The sequence below is a fragment of the Panulirus ornatus genome, chromosome 28 (genome assembly GCF_036320965.1).
Source record: "Panulirus ornatus isolate Po-2019 chromosome 28, ASM3632096v1, whole genome shotgun sequence".
Classification (NCBI taxonomy): domain Eukaryota; kingdom Metazoa; phylum Arthropoda; class Malacostraca; order Decapoda; family Palinuridae; genus Panulirus; species Panulirus ornatus.
The window spans coordinates 16,181,127-16,200,828 of NC_092251.1; the positions used below are offsets into that span (position 1 = coordinate 16,181,127).

The 19,702-nt window shown below is 39.7% G+C and overlaps 1 protein-coding gene across 2 annotated transcripts in view; it reads left to right on the forward strand.

Moving 5' to 3' along the window:
• pont (RuvB-like helicase pontin) overlaps positions 1-19,264 on the forward strand; it is a 152,798-nt gene extending 133,534 nt beyond the window's left edge. For both annotated transcript variants that reach the window (XM_071678775.1, XM_071678776.1), the window contains 3 exons: positions 461-659; positions 8,388-8,582; positions 17,501-19,264. In XM_071678775.1, coding sequence (XP_071534876.1) covers positions 461-659; positions 8,388-8,582; positions 17,501-17,660 — 554 coding nt within the window. In that variant the 3' untranslated portion in view covers positions 17,661-19,264. The remainder of the gene's footprint in view (positions 1-460; positions 660-8,387; positions 8,583-17,500) is intronic.
• Positions 19,265-19,702: the final 438 nt, after the last annotated feature.

Genomic DNA, 19,702 nt, shown 5'->3' on the forward strand with positions numbered 1-19,702 from the left:
ATCCCTGTCTGTAGATGCCATCAGCTCTTTAAGGTATTCCTTCCATTGATTTAACTGCTCATTTAATTTGATCAGAAGGCATCATCACATATATCTAATTCGTATATTTATCTTTAGTTCTCCCATTCTTTCTTTCTTTTTTACGCTTCCTTTCAGTGCCATTTTTTATTTTCTGCACACTTGTCACAGCTTTTTTCCAAAGCCTTCATTTATATTTTTTCATTGCAATGAAGTATATCCCTGGGCTGTCTGTCTATCTGTTACCATTAACTCAGTTCCATTTATTGGGAATGGTTCAAGTGCATAAAGGCTTACATCTTTTGTGGCAGTTATTCTGGAGAATTGAGGTCCTCATTGCCAATCTCACCAGATGGCAGAGCGAAGGGACACAGTTGTTTGAGGTACACTTACTACCCTGGTATTCCTACTAATGTGAAATTTTTAATTTTCATCCTATCAGAGAAGCTAAGGCTGGAGATCAACAAGGTTGTGGATAAATACATTGACCAGGGTATAGCAGAACTGGTACCTGGTGTGCTGTTTATTGATGAGGTGCACATGTTGGATATAGAGTGTTTCACATTCCTTCATCGAGCACTGGAGTCTAGAATAGCACCTATTGTTGTTTTTGCTACAAACAGAGGACGTTGTGTTATTAAGTAAGTAATGAAATTTTGTATTTGATTTGGTATGTATTATTCTTAATTTGTTATTTTGTCACTACTTTCATATTTTAAACCTGACAGGGAACTGAAGATGTTCACTCAGATTTTTTTTTTATAAGAGTATTGCCCCTGTGATTCTTAGACATGATTATTGCAAGATTGCAGTTAAACCTGACTACATGCACAAAACTTTCCTTATGTTGTTGAAGCTTGCCAGCTGGTGGCAGTATCCCACTTAAAGCTATATCATTCCCAAAAGGCATGATATCATGATAAAGCATTATGTCACTTTTCCAGGCTACTATTTTATACCAGATTATAGGGCTTACTAAATAAGGGAATGAAAAAGGCCAAAACCCCTGTTGTATCCTCCTTCAACAGAGTCATGCTTGAAGCACAGATAATGCACACATTAGATTATTATGAGAAATCTAGTGGCTACACAGTATAGAATAGATTATTATATATTCCTACAAGTTCAGCGCCCAGTCCTAAGCTATAGCACTAGACCCTTCCCACCCAAACTACTCTATGACTAACTACTATCCCCCAAGTAGAAATGAAAAGCTTACACTTCAATAACTTGAACTAGTGGATCCCCCCCCACCCCCAACAAACACAACAGTCAAAACACATACACACTGGAATAACATGACAAGCACCAAACAATTGATGTCTCAACCCAGTTATAAACTTCAACACACCAGACTTTTTAACCCATCAGAAACCACACTTCCCAGTGAAACACGGGTCATACTCTTCCACTTATGCTCTAGAGATCATTCATCACAACACTGCAAACATCATTTCAACGTGTCCCAAGACACTTCATGCCCATGATCCTTTTACCATAAAGAAGACACCAAGCACATATTACCTAGTGACTTTGCATTCTGTGCACAAGGTTGTACACACATCACAACAGAGTATGGACTGTGGTCCTGACTGGTGGACATGGCCAGCTTCCTGAGGATCGTAGGAACCTCATAATGATAGAAGGGACTCCTAGGGTGGGAAGTAAGTTCAGATATAATGAAATTCTTTTTTTCATGTTTGGTTGCTCTTCTCTATGTTGGCAAGGTAGCACTAGGAACAGGTGAAGAAAGGTCGCATTCACTTGCATCCTTTCTCTAGCTGTCACATGTAATGCACCAAAATTACAACCAATCTACAACTAGGCCTTATAGACCTTTCCATGGTTTACCCCGACCATTTCACGTACCTTGGTTCAGTCTATTAATAGCATGTCAACCCCTGAATACCACATTTATTTATTTAATATATTACTTGTGTATGTGGGTGGGTTGGGCCATCCTTTCGTCTGTTTCCTTGTGCTACCTCGCTAATGCGGGAGACAGCGACAAAGTATAATAAGATAAACAAATTATACTTTATTGCTGTCTCCTGTGTTAGCGAGGTAGTGCAAGGAAACGGACAAAAGAATGGCCCAACCCACCCACATACACATGTATATACATACACGTCCACACACGCACATATACATACCTATACATCTCAACGTATACATATATATATATACACACTCACAGACATATACATATATACACATGTACATAATTCATACTTGCTGCCCTTATTCATTCCCGTCGCCACCCTGCCATACATGAAATGACAACCCCCTCCCCGCGCATGTGCACGAGGTAGCCCTAGGAAAAGACAACAAAGGCCTTATTCATTCACACTCAGTCTCTAGCTGTCATGTATAATGCACCGAAACCACAGCTCCCTTTCCACAACCAGGCCCCACAAAACTTTCCATGGTTTACCCCAGATACTTCGCATGCCCTGGTTCACTCCATTGACAGCACATAGACCTCAGTATACCACATCGTTCCAATTCACTCTATTCCATGCACGCCTTTCACCCTCTTGCATGTTCAGGCTCCAATCACTCAAAATCTTTTTCACTCCATCCTTCCACCTCCAATTTGGTCTCCCCTTTCTTCTCGTTCCCTCCAACTCTGACACATATATCCTCTTTGTCAATCTTTCCTCACTCATTCTCTCCATGTGACCAAACCATTTCAATACACCCTCTTCTGCTCGCTCAACCACACTCTTTTTATTACTACACATCTCTCTTACTCTTTCATTACTTACTCTACCAAACCACCCCACACCACATATAAAATTGTTGGAACCACTATTCCTTCAAACATATCCATTTTTGCTTTCCGAGATAATGTTCTCGCCTTCCACACATTTTTCAGTGCTTCCAGAACTTTTACCCCCTCCCCTACCCTGTGACTCACTTCCACTTCCATGGTTCCATCTGCTGCCAAATCCACTCCCAGATATCTAAAACACTTCACTTCCTCCAGTTTTTCTCCTCCAGTTTTTCTCCATTCAAACTTACCTCCCAGTTGACTTGTCTCTCAACCCTACTGTACCTAATAACCTTGCTCTTACTCACATTTACTCTCAGTTTTCTTCTTTCACACACTTTACCACACTCAGTCACCAGCTTCTGCAGGTTCTCACCGGAATCAGCCACCAGTGCTGTATCATCAGCGAACCACAACTGACTCACTTCCCAAGCCCTCTCTTCCACAACAGACTGCATACTTGCCCCTCTCTCCAAAACTTGCATTCACCTCCCTAACAACTCCATCCATAAACAAATTAGATAACCATGGAGACATCACACACCCCTGCCACAAACCGACATTTGCTGAGAACCAATCACTTTCCTCTCTTCCTACACGTACACATGCCTTACATCCTCGATATAAAATTTTCACTGCTTCTAACAACTTGCTTCCCATGCCATATACTCTTAATACCTTCCACAGAGCATTTCTATCAACTCTATCATATGCCTTCTCCAGATCCATAAATGCTGCATACAAATCCATTTGTTTTTCTAAATATTTTGCATATACATTCTTCAAAGCAAACACCTGACCCACACATCCTCTACCACTTCTGAAACCACACTGCTCTTCCCCAATTTGATGCTCTGTACATGCTTTCCCCATCTCAATCAATACCCTCTCGTATGATTTCCCAGGAATACTTAACAAATTTATACCTCTGTAATTTGATCACTCACCTTTATTCCCTTTGCCTTTGTACAATGGTACTATGCATGCATTCTGCCAATCCTCAGGCACTTCACAATGAGCCAAACATACATTGAATATCCTCACCAACCAGTCAACAACACAGTCACCCCTTTTATAATAAATTCCACTGCAATACCATCCAAGCCTGTCGCCTTGCCAGCTTTCATCTTCCGCAAAGCTTTCACTACCTCATCTCTGTTTACCAAATCATTCTCCTTGACCCTCTCACTTCGCTCACCACCTCAACCAAAACACCCTATATCTGCCATTCCATCATCTCACATTCAACAAACCTTCAAAATACTCACTCTTTCATCTTCTCACATCACCACTACTTGTTATTATATCTCCATTAGCCCCCTTCACTGGTTCCCATTTGTTCTCTTGTCTTATGCACTTTATTTACCTCCTTCCAAAACATCTTTTTATTCTCCCTAAAATTTAATGATACACCCTCACCCAACTCTCATTGCCCCTCTTGCACCTTTCTCTTGACTTCCTTCCTCTTTCTTTTATACATCTTCCAGTCATTTGTACTATTTCCCTGCAAAAATCATCCAAATGCCTCTCTCTTATCTTTCACTGATAATTGTACTTCTTCATCCCACCACTCACTACCCTTTCTAATCTACCCACCTCCCATGCTTCTCGTGCCACAATCATCTTTTGCGCAAGCCATCACTTCTTCCCTAAATACATCCCATTCCTCCCCCACTCCCCTTATTTAACCATAGTTTGATCGAGAATGGATGAAGGCAGCAAGTATGAATATGTACATGTGTATATGTCTGTACACGTTGAAATGTATAGGTATGTATATGTGCGTGTGTGGGCATATATGTATATACATATGTATGTGGGTGGGTTGGGCCATTCTTTCGTCTGTTTCCTTGCGCTACCTTGCTAACGTGGGAGACAGCGACAAAGTATGATAAATGAATAAAATAAATAGTTTTGTTTTTGTTTATTTTGTAGCAAAATATCACAATTAGTTACCAAAATCTTGTGAGGGAGTGTAGGGTTTAGTGTGTGGTACGATAGTTGAGTGGTGGGCACCCGGCAGCATGGGAATGCTTACCAAGCAGTTGGAGGTAGGAGTTAGGCTGACACAAAGGTGATGCCACCCCTCTCATATGAAAGGATTCTTTATAATATAGTGAGGATGGACTACCTGCTTTCATTGCACCTCTTACAATCACTTGATGCCATTTTGAATTGTAAGGATTGCAGAATTATCTTATAAAGTATTAATTCTGAAATAATAGAAACACTCTATGCAAACTGACAGCTTGATAGCTTGAGGCAGACTGGGACTGAAACAAAGTGAATCTAACCCACTTTACCAAAAATAAGTGCGATATGAAATGCACATGGTGTGGCACATGTGTTTTTTTTAGATTATTGTTAATGCACTGTATTATTATTTGTCTGTTGAATCCAAAATCTGTTGTATCCGGGTCCATTAGATCGAGTGTTTACTGTATGCTCTGTCTCTGTTAAATTTATTGGAAGTTGACAGTCTTGTGTGAAGACATTAGGTGTAGTCAGGCATAATTAATTCAATTATTCAGTTGGGGGGGAGTTAGTTCAGGGTGTATTTATCACTCAGTTCATTAACCAAATACTCAAGTTTCACATATTGAAGACCAAGTTTGTCATTATATTTTGTTGAAGTGTTGTTGATTGATATTTGTTGGATTTGTTGGATATTTGTTGATTAATGACTTAGTTTATATCAGGCCAACTTTTAGTTTTTGTTACTTTATTGTTTCTTTATAAAAGATTTTTATGAATAATGAAAAGCTATATCTTTAGCAGATGCAGAACCCTGCAAGATGTTCATAGTATGGGGCTTCCTGCAAGGAGTGGAGGATGTAGTTATGCCCAACATGTTTATGAAACTGTAGGGTTGAATTGCAATGATTTGAAACTTGATGGGAAATTAGTGAGGTTATGAAAGAAAAAGTGGTAGATATTGCATTTATCCTTTTTTTGTCGTTGATCAGATTACTGCATCTTCTTTCATTGATGCCACAGAAGTCTATGTGAAGAAAATGGGTATGTTCATTGTGAGAACAAAAATAAATAAATATTTGAGTCAAGAAGGGAGGAAAACTGGTTTGAAGTATGTAGAATGGAATCGTCAGCAAAGGAGCTAACAGTGTTAGAGGTTGAAGACAGAACATCAATTGCGGAGAGGGGAAAGACATCATGCAATGTGACCGAACCAAGAGGGACATTACTGTTGATGGCATATGAGGGAGAAGTTGTTACATCAGTGATTGCCACAGTGAAACAACTAAAAAGGAAACTATGAATTAGGAACAGAGAGTAGAAAAGCCAAAGATTGGAGTTTAGGAAGCAAAGGCTTAGGTCACACCCTATCAAATGCTTTGGAAGTGTCAAGGTTCACAACTAAAGTCACCAAGATTAATGTGAGAAGAGGACCAAAGGTGAGTCACACAGGTGAGATCACTAGTGGACCTGTTGTTGGAAAAGCTATATTAGTGATAAGAAAAAAGGGAGCAAGATTTTAAATGCTTGGGAAAGTAAAAGCCAAGGAGAATTTCTAAGAATTTTGGAGATAACATAAGTGACAGCGTAAGGGCACTAGTGAGAAGGGTTAGAACAGCCTCCGTTATTAGGGATGGGCTACATCAGTGCTTTCTTCCAAGAAGAGGAAAAGTTTAGGCTTTGTATACAAGGATGAAAAAGGCAAACAAGGATTGGAGCTAACTCACAAGGACAGTCCCTTAGACCATGAGGAGGTATGCCATCTGGACCAGGTGCCTTATCCACTTTTAGTTGTGAGTACTCAGAAGACCTCATGCAAGGAAGAAATGGGAAAGACTTAGGCTGAGGGGATGGAGGCAAGTTAACCATAGTTTGATCACGTTGGAAGAAATGTGGAAAGGTTGAATGGCAAAATTGGTTGGTTATAGATTAGGATCAACAAGATTTTTCAGTTGTAGAAGACAAAATGAATGCACTTTTTTGCATTAAGGGTGTACTTGACTCTACAAAGAACTTTGCTCTAATTCTGAGCAGAAATAAAGCTGTAATGAGATTCAGGAGAGAGCAAGAATTTCATTGCACAATACACTTTGTGCCTGATGCGGCAAGCATGAAAACAAGAGCCCCCATACCTTGATTGGGAAGATAGAAATGCAGTGAAAGGGACATAGGACCCCATCCAACCAAGCATACATCTCTCTATATATGGTCAGCATAGCTAGAGGTGTCCCTGCCTGTAAAGCAGTATTCGTCCCGAGGAAAGTCAGAATGAAGGTTGTACAAAGAAGACCAGTAAGCTGCCAGAGGATCAGAAATGACATATCAAAAAGAGAATAGAAAGTGGGCCAGCCCAGAAAAGATAGTGATATGATTATGATTGAAAGACCCAAAGGGACTGGAAATAATGGATCAGAGAGAATAGGTTCAAAAGTAAAAGAGTGCTAAGGTTATCAAAGGAATGGTTACAATGATCAGGAACTCATGATGAGTGTTTAATTCATTGATCCAATGTTATGGAAGGAGAAGGAAAGTCCGATGGCTCCACCAGGATTATCCCGAGTAAAGCCTAATCAATCTTTGTGATGTTCATGTAAATGACCTACATTGAGGATTTCAGTGTATGGGTGTGGAGACAGCAACTTTTTGTGATAGGAGGTCAGATAGTCAGGGCATGAATAATTGGGGGAAATACACAAAGCATAAAAGTAAAGTTATAGAGGGTAAAGAAATTTGGCCAGTTGGCTTTAAAGTTAAGAGACTTGAGACTTTTGAGGAAAGTTATAAGTAGTTTTGTACTGCAGTTAGCACCAACAGTGCCATCAAAGAGGAAGCACTTTTAAAGATTATGGTCAGAGATTTGATGCTGAAGAGTAGGGGCTTAGATTTCAGAGAGATCATTTGAGGAAGTAGACAGGTGTTGAACAGAAGAGATGTTGGTGCTCAGATTGTAATTGTTGCAGAAATGTAAAAAGCTCTTTCTGTAAAAGTGAATTGAATCCAAATTGTTTGATGTTATTGAAGGAGGACCAAGGGACCTTTCAGCCCTCCTTAGCCTTTAGTGCAGTGACAGCTTATTGCCAGAGACATTACTTGAATATGATTTGAAATGTTTGATTAGGAATTAGCATGGAAATAACATATTTGAAGTAGAGTTACGTGTTATGTGTTGTTATATATTCTATGGAGAGAATGTGTTTATGGATTGAGTTAAAGCAACTCACAAGGAATTGAGGTAGAAAGCAAAAACAGCAATGTGGGCCAGGGAAGGGAACTTGATAGCCACTGCAGTGCTGACATGTACCCAAGTAGTTTACCTCCCTGGTCAGTGGTTATCTTTACTGAAAAGCATAAACCTTGGACTTGATTTCTCATATTCTCTGAGTTCCATCATAAAGTGTGCATGATAGTTTTGTTGGATTTCTCCCTATATTTCTTCACCAAAATTCTACACAGGTGGTGGAGGATTAATCCAAATGTATTTGCCATAGAGGATAGAACTGCAGAGGTCCTGTACATATTTGATGAAAATATTTCCTCAAAAGCCATGTATTTTAACTTTTTTTTTTTTGTGTGTGTGTGTGTGTGTGTGTGTATTCACTTGATTGTTACACATTTTTTGCAGAGGAACAGGAGACGTAGTTTCAGCGCATGGAATTCCGCGTGACTTACTAGATCGGTTAATTATCGTGCGTATGAAACCATACGGGCAGGAAGAAGTAGCCCAGATAATCCGAATTAGAGCCCAGACTGAAGGTATAAAGATTGACAATGATGCTTTACAAGAACTTAGCTCTATTGCTGAAAGGGCATCACTCAGGTTAGTGTTTCTTTTTCACTTTTTTGTTTTATTAAGGCAACAGAAGATTCTTATTTTTACTGCTAAATAAAGATGATTCTCATTTTACCTTATAACACAAATATTCAATATAGCATGGTATACTAGTTGGCACTTAGATACTTTTTCAGCACATTTCTCTTTAGAAGGTTCCTCATGAACATTTCAATAAACAATAATTCACATATTCAGAAAAATAAATGAAAATGTGAATAGAAACTGCAGTGTTACATAAAACAGGAATGCTTGTAGTTCAATACATTTATACTCAGTGAATGATATATAAAATCATTATATTATTATTATCATATATGATTGCTATTTCCTGCTTTAGTGAGGTAGTGCCAGGAAACAGATGAAGAATGGCCCATCCACTAATATATACATTAACACCCACATACGCACATATACATATCAAAATATACATACACATGTACATGTTCATACTTGCTTGCCTTCATCCATTCCTGTTGCTACCCTACCCCACAGGAAAACAGCATCGCTGTCCCCTGCTTCAGCGAGGTAGCATCAAAAATACAGACAGAAAGGCCACATTTCTTCACACTCAGTCTTTAGCTGTCTTGTGTAATGCACTGAAACCACAGCTCAGTATCCACATCCAGGCCCCACAGACCTTTCCATGGTTTACCCCAGATGCTTTACATGTCCTGGTTCAGTCTATTGACAGCACATCGACCTCAGTATACCACATCGTTCCAATTCATTCTGTTCCTTGCATGCCTCTCACCCTCCTTGTATGTTCAGGCCTTGATTGCTCAAATACTTTTTCACTCCATCCTTCCACGTCCAGTTTGGTCTCCTGCTTCTCTTGTTCCCTCTGCCTCTGACACATATATCCTCTTGTCATAGTTTCCTCTCATTCTCTTTATATGTCCAAACCATTTAAGTACACCCTCTTCTCTTTCAACCGTACTCTTTTTATTTTCACACATCTCTCTTACCCTTGCATTACTTACTCGATCAAACCACCTCACACCACATATTGTCCTCAAACATTTCATTTCCAACACATCCACCCTCCTCCGTACAATCCTATCTATAGCCCATGCCTCGCAACAATATAACATTGTTGGAACTACTGATCCTTCAAACATACCCATTTTTGCTCCTCGAGATAACGTTCTCTCCTTCCACACATTCTTCATCACTCCCAGAACCTTCACCCCCTCCCCCACCCCGTGACTCGCTTTCACTTCCATGATTCCATCCAGTGCCAAGTCCACTCCCAGATATCTTAAACACTTCACTTCCACCAATTTTTCTCCATTCTAACTTTCATCCCAGTTAACTTGTCTCGCAACCCTACTGAACCTAATAACCTTGCTCTTATTCACATTTACTCTCGACTTTCTCCTTTCACATACTTTTCCAAACTCAGTCACCAACCTCTGCAGTTTCTTATACAAATCAGCCATTAGAGTTGTATCGTCGGCAAACAACAAATTGTAAATTGTATTTTTCATATGTGTCATGCACTTTTCTAGAAACTTCAGTAAGTTTGTTCGTAATGCACAAATTATTAGTTATTTAGATTTTTTTTTTTTTTTTTGTTCTGCCGCTGTCTCCCGCATTAGCGATGTAGTGCAAGGAAACAGACGAAAGAACGGTCCAACCCACCCACATACACATGTATATACATACACGTCCACACACATGGAGAAATATACATACCTATACATCTCACGTATACATATATATACACACACAGACATATACATATATACACATGTATGTAATTCATACTGTCTGCATTTATTCATTCCCATTGCCACCTCGCCACACATGAAATAACAACTCCCTCCCCCTCATGTGTGCGAGGTAGCACTAGGAAAAGACAACAAAGCACCCATTCGTTCACGCTCAGTCTCTAGCTGTCATGTAATAATGAACCGAAATCACAGCTCCCTTTCCACATCCAGGCCCCACAGAACTTTCCATGGTTTACCCCAGATGCTTCACATGCCCTGGTTCAATCAATTGACAGCACGTCGACCCCGGTATACCACATCGTTCCAATTCACTCTATTCCTTTCACGCCTTTCACCCTCCTGCATGTTCAGGCCCCAATCACTCAAAATCTTTTTCACTCCATCTTTCCATCTCCAATTTGGTCTCCCACTTCTCCTCGTTCCCTCCACCTCTGACACATATATCCTCTTGGTCAATCTATCCTCACTCATTCTCTCCATGTGACCATTTCAAAACACCCTCTTCTGCTCTCTCAACCACACTCTCTTTATTACCACACATCTCTCTTACCCTTACATTACTTACTCAATCAAACCACCTCACACCACATATTGTCCTCAAACATCTCATTTCCAGCACATCCACCCTCCTATGCACAACTCTATCCATAGCCCACGCCTCGCACCCATACAACATTGTTGGAACCACTATTCCTTCAAACATACCCATTTTTGCTTTCCGAGATAATGTTCTCGACTTCCACACATTCTTCAAGGCTCCCAGAATTTTCACCCCCTCCCCCACCCTATGATTCACTTCCACTTCCATGGTTCCATCCTCTGCCAAATCCACTCCACTTCCTCCAGTTTTTCTCCATTCAAACTTACCTCCCAATTGACTTGACCCTCAACCTTACTGTACCTAATAACCTTGCTCTTATTCACATTTACTCTCAACTTTCTTCTTTTACACACTTTACCAAACTCAGTCACCAGCTTCTGCAGTTTCTCACATGATTCAGCCACCAGTGCTGTATCATCACCGAACAACAACTGACTCACTTCCCAAGCTCTCTCATCCAGAACAAACTGCATACTTTCTCCTCTTTCCAAAAGTCTTGCATTCACCTTTCTAACAACCCCATCCACAAACAAATTAAACAGAGAACTAGACTGAGAACTAGATCATACGAGAACTAACAAAATTTCTTTAGCTTAGAGAAGAGAAGGTTAAGAGGTGATATAATACAAGTATTCAAAATTATCAAAGGTTTTGACCTTGTTGATCTAAGAAGCTACTTAGGACTTATTTTGATTTCACTCATAGTGAAATCAAATGAGCAAACATATTACCTCAAATAAGGCAAAGTACTTTTTTGTCAACAGGATTGTAAACATATGGAATTTTCACCAGAGCGGTTGAATACAGTAATATAGATACGTTTCAGAAACGTGATAAGTGTTTTTCAAGTCCATGACTAACATTGTTTCCGTCTCCTAAGTCACATTGACAGTTTGCTGGCTTTTCTCTTTGAACTGTGTCCCTTCCAACTTTCACAATGCAAACCTGAGTTTCAGATGTCGTTCATTATCACAACTTGCTTTGTATTATTAGAATTGAATGTGGTCCTTTTTGAGAAATATTTTGTGACATAAGGATGGCTTATGTGAAAGTGAATAAGAGCAAGGTTATTAGGTTCACTAGGGTTGAGGGACAAGCAAATTGGGAGGTAAGTTTGAATGGAGAAAAACTGGAGGAAGTGAAATGTTTTAGATATCTGGGAGTGAATTTAGCAGCGGATGGAACCATGGAAGCAGAAGTGAGTCAAAGGGTGGAGGAGGGGGCAAAGGTTCTGGGTGCATTTAAGAATGTGTGAAAGGCAAGAACGTTATCTCAGAGAGTAAAAATGGGTGTGTTTGAAGGAATAGTGGTTCCAACAATGTTATATAGTTGTGAGGCATGGGGTGATAGATAGGGTTGTGTGGAGGGTGGATGTGTTGGAAAAGAGAAGTTTGAGGACAATATGTGATATGAGGTGGTTTGATCGAGTAAGTAATGAAAGGGTGAGAGAGATGTGTGGCAATAAAAAGAGTGTGGTTGAGAGAGCAGAAGAGGGTGTATTGAAATGGTTTGGTCACTTGGAGAGAATGAGTAAGGAAAGATTGATAACGAGGATATATGTGTCAGAGGTGGAGGGAACAAGGATAAGTGGTAGACCAAATTGGAGGTGGAAAGATGGAGTGAAAAGATTTTGAGCAATTGGGGCCTGAACATGGAGGAGGGTGAAAGGCGTGCAAGGAATAGAGTGAATTGGAATGATACGGTATACTGGGGTTGACGTGCTGTCAGTTGATTGAACCAGGGCACGTGTAGCGTCTTGGGTAAACCATGGAAACTTTTGTGAGGCCTGAATGTGGAAAGGGAGCTGTGGTTTCAGTGCATTACACATGACAGCCAGAGACCGAGTGTGAACGAATGTGGCCTTTGTTGTTTTTTCCTGGTGCTACCTTGCGTGCACGTGGGGGAAGGGGGTGTTATTTCATGTGTGGCGGGGTGGTGGCAGGAATGGATGAAGGCAGCATGTATGAATATGTACATGTGTATATATGTATATATCTGTGTATGCTTATGTATGTATGCGTTGAAATGTATAGGTATGTATATGCTCATGTGTGGGCGTTTATGGATATATATATGTATGTGGGTGGGTTGGGCCATTCTTTCGTCTGTTTCCTTGCGCTACCTCGCTAACGTAGGAGACAGCGTGAAAGTATAATAACAATTATAATGATAATGTATTGTTGACTGGTTGGTAAGGTTATTTAATGTATGTGTGACTCATGGTGAGGTGCCTGAGGATTGGCAGAATGCTTGCATAGTGCCAATGTACAAAGGCAAAGGGGATAAGAGTGAGTGCTCAAATTACAGAGGTATAAGTTTGTTGAGTATTCCTGGTAAATTATATGGGAGGGTATTGATTGAGAGGGTGAAGGCATGTACAGAGCATCAGATTGGGGAAGAGCAGTGTGGTTTCAGAAGTGGTAGAGGATGTGTGGATCAGGTGTTTGCTTTGAAGAATGTATGTGAGAAATACTTAGAAAAGCAAATGGATTTGTATGTAGCATTTATGGATCTGGAGAAGGCATATGATAGAGTTGATAGAGATGCTCTGTGGAAGGTATTAAGAATATATGGTGTGGGAGGAAAGTTGTTAGAAGCAGTGAAAAGTTTTTATCGAGGATGTAAGGCATGTGTACGTGTAGGAAGAGAGGAAAGTGATTGGTTCTCAGTGAATGTAGGTTTGCGGCAGGGGTGTGTGATGTCTCCATGGTTGTTTAATTTGTTTATGGATGGGGTTGTTAGGGAGGTAAATGCAAGAGTTTTGGAAAGAGGGGCAAGTATGAAGTCTGTTGGGGATGAGAGAGCTTGGGAAGTGAGTCAGTTGTTGTTCGCTGATGATACAGCGCTGGTGGCGGATTCATGTGAGAAACTGCAGAAGCTGGTGACGGAGTTTGGTAAAGTGTGTGGAAGAAGAAAGTTAAGAGTAAATGTCAATAAGAGCAAGGTTATTAGGTACAGTAGGGTTGAGGGTCAAGTCAATTGGGAGGTGAGTTTGAATGGTGAGAGGCTGGAGGAAGTGAAGTGTTTTAGATATCTGGGAGTGGATCTGTCAGCGGATGGAACCATGGAAGCGGAAGTGGATCATAGGGTGGGGGAGGGGGCGAAAATTTTGGGAGCCTTGAAAAATGTGTGGAAGTCGAGAACATTATCCCGGAAAGCAAAAATGGGTATGTTTGAAGGAATAGTAGTTCCAACAATGTTGTATGGTTGCGAGGCGTGGGCTATGGATAGAGTTGTGCGTAGGAGGATGGATGTGCTGGAAATGAGATGTTTGAGGACAATGTGTGGTGTGAGGTGGTTTGATCGAGTAAGTAACGTAAGGGTAAGAGAGATGTGTGGAAATAAAAAGAGCGTGGTTGAGAGAGCAGAAGAGGGTGTTTTGAAATGGTTTGGGCACATGGAGAGAATGAGTGAGGAAAGATTGACCAAGAGGATATATGTGTCGGAGGTGGAGGGAACGAGGAGAAGAGGGAGACCAAATTGGAGGTGGAAAGATGGAGTGAAAAGGATTTTGTGTGATCGGGGCCTGAACATGCAGGAGGGTGAAAGGAGGGCAAGGAATAGAGTGAATTGGAGCGATGTGGTATACAGGGGTTGACGTGCTGTCAGTGGATTGAATCAAGGCATGTGAAGCGTCTGGGGTAAACCATGGAAAGCTGTGTAGGTATGTATATTTGCGTGTGTGGACGTGTGTATGTACATGTGTATGGGGGGGGTTGGGCCATTTCTTTCGTCTGTTTCCTTGCGCTACCTCGCAAACGCGGGAGACAGCGACAAAGTATAAAAAAAAAAAAAAAAAAAAAAAAAAAAAATAATGATAATAATATAAAAAGGATGCCTTCATCTGAGGCACATTGGCATAGCTTACCATGCTTCCCAGTTCTATCAGCATATTTCAATTTGAGAAAAAATAAGAAAAAATTATATTGTAATTAGATACTATGTATCAATATAGCATTATTGGATGGCAAATGACTTAAGTGCAACAGAATTAGTGTATGGCAAATGATTAAAATCTAGTACAGTTGTTTTAGAATGAAGATAGCTTTGTGTTGTATCTTGTAATCCATGCTTGCCATCCTCATTACATTAGATCAAAAGATTCATTCATCTTACACCTAAACGTATTACACACTATATGATATATTACCAGGTATTATTTCACATATCCCAAATGTATCATTTACATAATTTTTGTATGTTTCCTTCTTTCATAGTTTTCACTATTTCCTACATTAATGAGGTACATACTAGAACAAACACAGAAATGGCCTCATTCACTCAAATCTACTCTAGCTGTTATATATAATCTACCAAAGCCACAGCTCACTATCCACAATCAGGCCTCACAGACCTTTCCATGGTTTCCCATGTTCCAGTCAAGTGACAGCAAGTCACTCTCTTTATAATACATTGCTTCGGTTCTTTTTACCCCATGTACACCTTACACCATCCTGCATGTTCAAGCTCTGAGCAGTCAAAACCTTCTTCACTCCATCCTTCCATTTTGAATTCAGTCTTCCCCTTCCCACATCCACTTCTGACATGTATACACATACATATACCTTCTACATGTGTCCAAACCATTTCAACTCATCCTTTTCATTTCTCTTCTTATTACTGCACCTCTCTTATCTCTCATCATTTCTTACTCAATCAACCCTTCTCACATTGGATACTGTCCTTAGATGTTTCATTTCTAACACATTCTCCCTTTTCCCTGTATCGTCAGGCCCCAATCCCTCAAAATCTTTTTGATTCCATCCTTCCACCTCAAATTTAGTCTCCCGTTTCTCCTCGTTCCCTCTACCACTGACACATATATCCTCTTTGTCAATATATCCTTTTTCATTCTCTCTATGTGACCAAACCATTTAAACACACCCTCTTCTGCTCTCTCAACCACACTCTTTTTAACCACCACACATCTCTCTTACCCTTTCATTACTTACTCAATCAAACCACCTCACACCACATATTGTCCTCAAACATTTCATTTCCAACACATCCACCCTCCGCACAACCTTATAGCCCATGCCTCACAACCATATAACATTGTTGGAACCACTATTCCTTCAGACGTACCCATTTTTGCTCTTCGAGATAACATTCTTGCCTTCCACATTTTTTAACACTCTCAGAACCTTTATCCCCTTCCCCATCCTGTGACTCACTTCCGCTTCCATGGTTCCATCTGCTGCTAAATCCACTCCCAGATATCTAAAACACTTCACTTCCTCCAGTTTTTCTCCTTTCAAACTTACCTCCCACTTAACTTGTCCCTCAACCCTACTGAACCTAATAACCTTGCTCTTATTCACATTTACTCTCAGCTTTCTTCTTTCACACACACTACCAAAATCAGTCACCAACTTCTGCAGTTTCTCACTCAATCAGCCACCAGCAGTGTATCATCAGCGAACAACAACTGACTCACTTCCCAAGCCCCCTCATCCACAACAGACTGCATACTCACCGCTCTCTCCAAAACTCTTGCATCCACCTCCTAACCACCCCACCCATAAACAAATTAAACAACCATAGAGACATCACACACCCCAGCCACAAACCAACATTCATTGTGAATCAGTCACTTTCCTCTCTTCCTACTTGTACACATGCCTTACATCCTTGGTAAAGACTTTTCACTGCTTCTAACAACTTTCCTCCCACACCATATACTCTTAATACCTTCCACAAAGCATCTCTATCAACCATATCATATGCCTTCTCCAGATCCATAAATGCTACATACAGATCCATCTGTTTTTCTAAGTATTTCTCACATACATTCTTCAAAGCAAACACCTGATCCACACATCCTCTACCACTTCTGAAACCACACTGCTCTTCCCCATTCTGGTGCTCTGTACATGCCTTTACCCTCTCAATCAATACCCTCCTATATAATTTCCCAGGAATACTCAACGAACTTATACCTCTGTAATTTGAACACTCGCCTTTATCCCCTTTGCCTTTGTACAATGGCACTATGCATGCATTTTGCCAATCCTCAGGCACTTTACCATGAACCATATATACATTGAATATCCTTACCAACCAATCAACAATACAGTCACCCCCTTTTTAATGAATTCCACTGCACTACCTTCCAAACCTGCCGCCTTGCTGGCATTCATCATCCGCAAAACTTTCACTACCTCCCCTCTGTTCACCAAACCATTCTCCTTGACCCTCACACTTTGCACACCACCTCTACCAAAACACCCTAAATCTGTCACTCTATCATCAACAGACTACTGGTAAATATTTCATTATTATTGGAGAAATGAGTTGTGATATATGTAAACTGGTACATATGTAAAAGAATCGTACTATTGTATTTTATTATATAGAAATGTGGGAGATGGTGTTACTTAGCTGCACTTTGTGACTAGATACTCATAAATTCACTGTAAGATAGTTTTATGAAGATTTCCTTTCATGTTCTTTTGATTTATGAAAAGATAATTTGTTTATCTTCCAGTGCTCTTGTATCCACTTCTTTAGGTTGTTACATACTATTGCTGTGTGCTGTATGACATTAAATTAATGCCGCTCCACTACAGGTATGCAGTGCGGCTGTTGACACCATCAAACGTTATGGCTCAGCAGAATGGAAATGAAGCTGTAACTGCTGATGATGTTAGAGAAGCTGCTGACCTCTTTATGGATGCTAAAACATCAGCTCAAATGTTGGCGGAAAATCCAGAGAAATTTATGAAATAACGTGGCATTGTGCCGTAGGAGGAATTAGTCAGGCATACATTAGAAGGAATAAGAAGTTATGAAAGCACAAAGATGATCATATTGCAAGAAAATATAAAGAATTGTTTTATCAAGTTCTGCACATTTGCCTTGAATTATGTATTTGCTTTAGGGAAAGTATAATAGAACTCTCATTCAGTTGAATTGTTGATACTGCAAAATATAAGCATGCTAATGTTAGGAAAGGTAGTACATAATTTTTCTTAGTGCAGTTCACTGCAAATACATTGGATAGGCTAAACTGGAAACACCTTACTTCCGTTTTTGATACAGGAAACCCCTATTAAAATGGATTAATTGGGAGTAAGGTTGGATTGAAATTCTCAGTCAGGGGGAATTAGCTTCATGGTCATCTGAATAATTTCCTAATCAGAAATGATAAGAAAGATAAGATATCATTATGCCGTTAGTTTAGTAACATTATACCGTCTACCTTCCCCTCCTTTAGGTGTGACAGGTTCCAGTCCAGTTTGGAAGTGTATCTGTAATGTTCAGTCACCTTCAGTAATAAGACAGACAGTGTTTTCTGGATCTCTTAGCACATGCAGTATTGATAGCACTCTTATCTGCCATGATTTACACAAAAAGACAGGGTTTGTACCTTAAAAACATTGCAGTTGTGTAGTAACATTGGCACCAAGCTTGTTCATGTGAAGACCAAGGACCTGGTTATCCTAGACAGGAAGGCAGTGACCAAGCTAGTTCTTGTTTAGTCAAGAAATATGTACCTAAATTGACCTTGTTAAGGAAAAAAATTATATCGCATGATTAAACTCGTAATTCTGTGCAGAATGTCATGTATGTGTGCAGAGAGAATATTGTCTGTTAGTGAAATGAAAATTGTAGTGAGGTAATGGAAAGCAGACTTGCACGTTTATCTGATACCCAGCATCTCAGACCAAGGTCAGAAACTACTGTACTATGACTTTACACCCAGACAAAATTTCCAATGTAACAGATTTTCTCTTGAGATTTCCAGTAGATCCCAACCTTAGGCTGCTTGGGTCCAGATGGTCCATTAGAAGGCAACTTTTAATACATTTAGGACTGGGGTTTGATGTATTGCATTTTTGAAATGTAAGCAGATGTTCACCCGCACCCACTATCTTAAGAAAAGACTTCTTTAAGCTATTAGAATCAGGATTTTTGCAAGGACAGTGTGACTGGGTCTGTGCATATGCTATATTTTCTTGGGTTTTGAAACCTGCACATCTCTTCTATCCTTCCACATCATTTAAGACTAGGAAGATTTCTATATCAGAGCATTATATGAAAATTCACTTATAACAGCTGTGGTTTATATTAATCAGAAAGATTATTGCATTTTAATCTTGAAGTAAGTAAGGAAGTTGAATCTAAATTTTCTTTATCATACTGACGACAGATCTCAGATCATTAACCTTAAATGACATATTTTAGATATGATATTGTCATAGGCCAGGCTTAAAATGGTACTGCTTATGTAAATTGAAAATGTTTATTGTGTTCTTTTTAGTCACCGAAAAAGGTAGAGACATCAGTGTTGTCTTTCATCTTTATTTTATAAATAAAACTTAATGACTACCTGCTTTTGTTTTTATCAGTTCTTATATAGAAAAGCATGAGTTATATTTTGAGACATTACATTATTTTATTTTGTTATTTGTATGGTGAAATAAGATTTATATGAAAAAGAATGTATTTTTATCTTAATCACACACAAAAAAGGTTTGTTGTTGAGTTTATGACCTAATCTTTTAAAAAACAATATAACATTTGTAAACATCTTCCTTTTCATTCCACTGCATTTGGTTATGAACACAATAGCATGTGAGTTAAATGGAATCTAAATATGACCAAAATAGTGACTAAAAGTATCACACTAGTGGTTCCAAAAATGTTATATGGTTGCGAGGCATGGGCTATAGACAGAGTTGTGCAGAGGAGGGTGGATGTGTTGGAAATGAAATGTTTGAGGACAATATGTGGTGTGAGGTTGTTTGATTGAGAAAGTAATGAAAGGG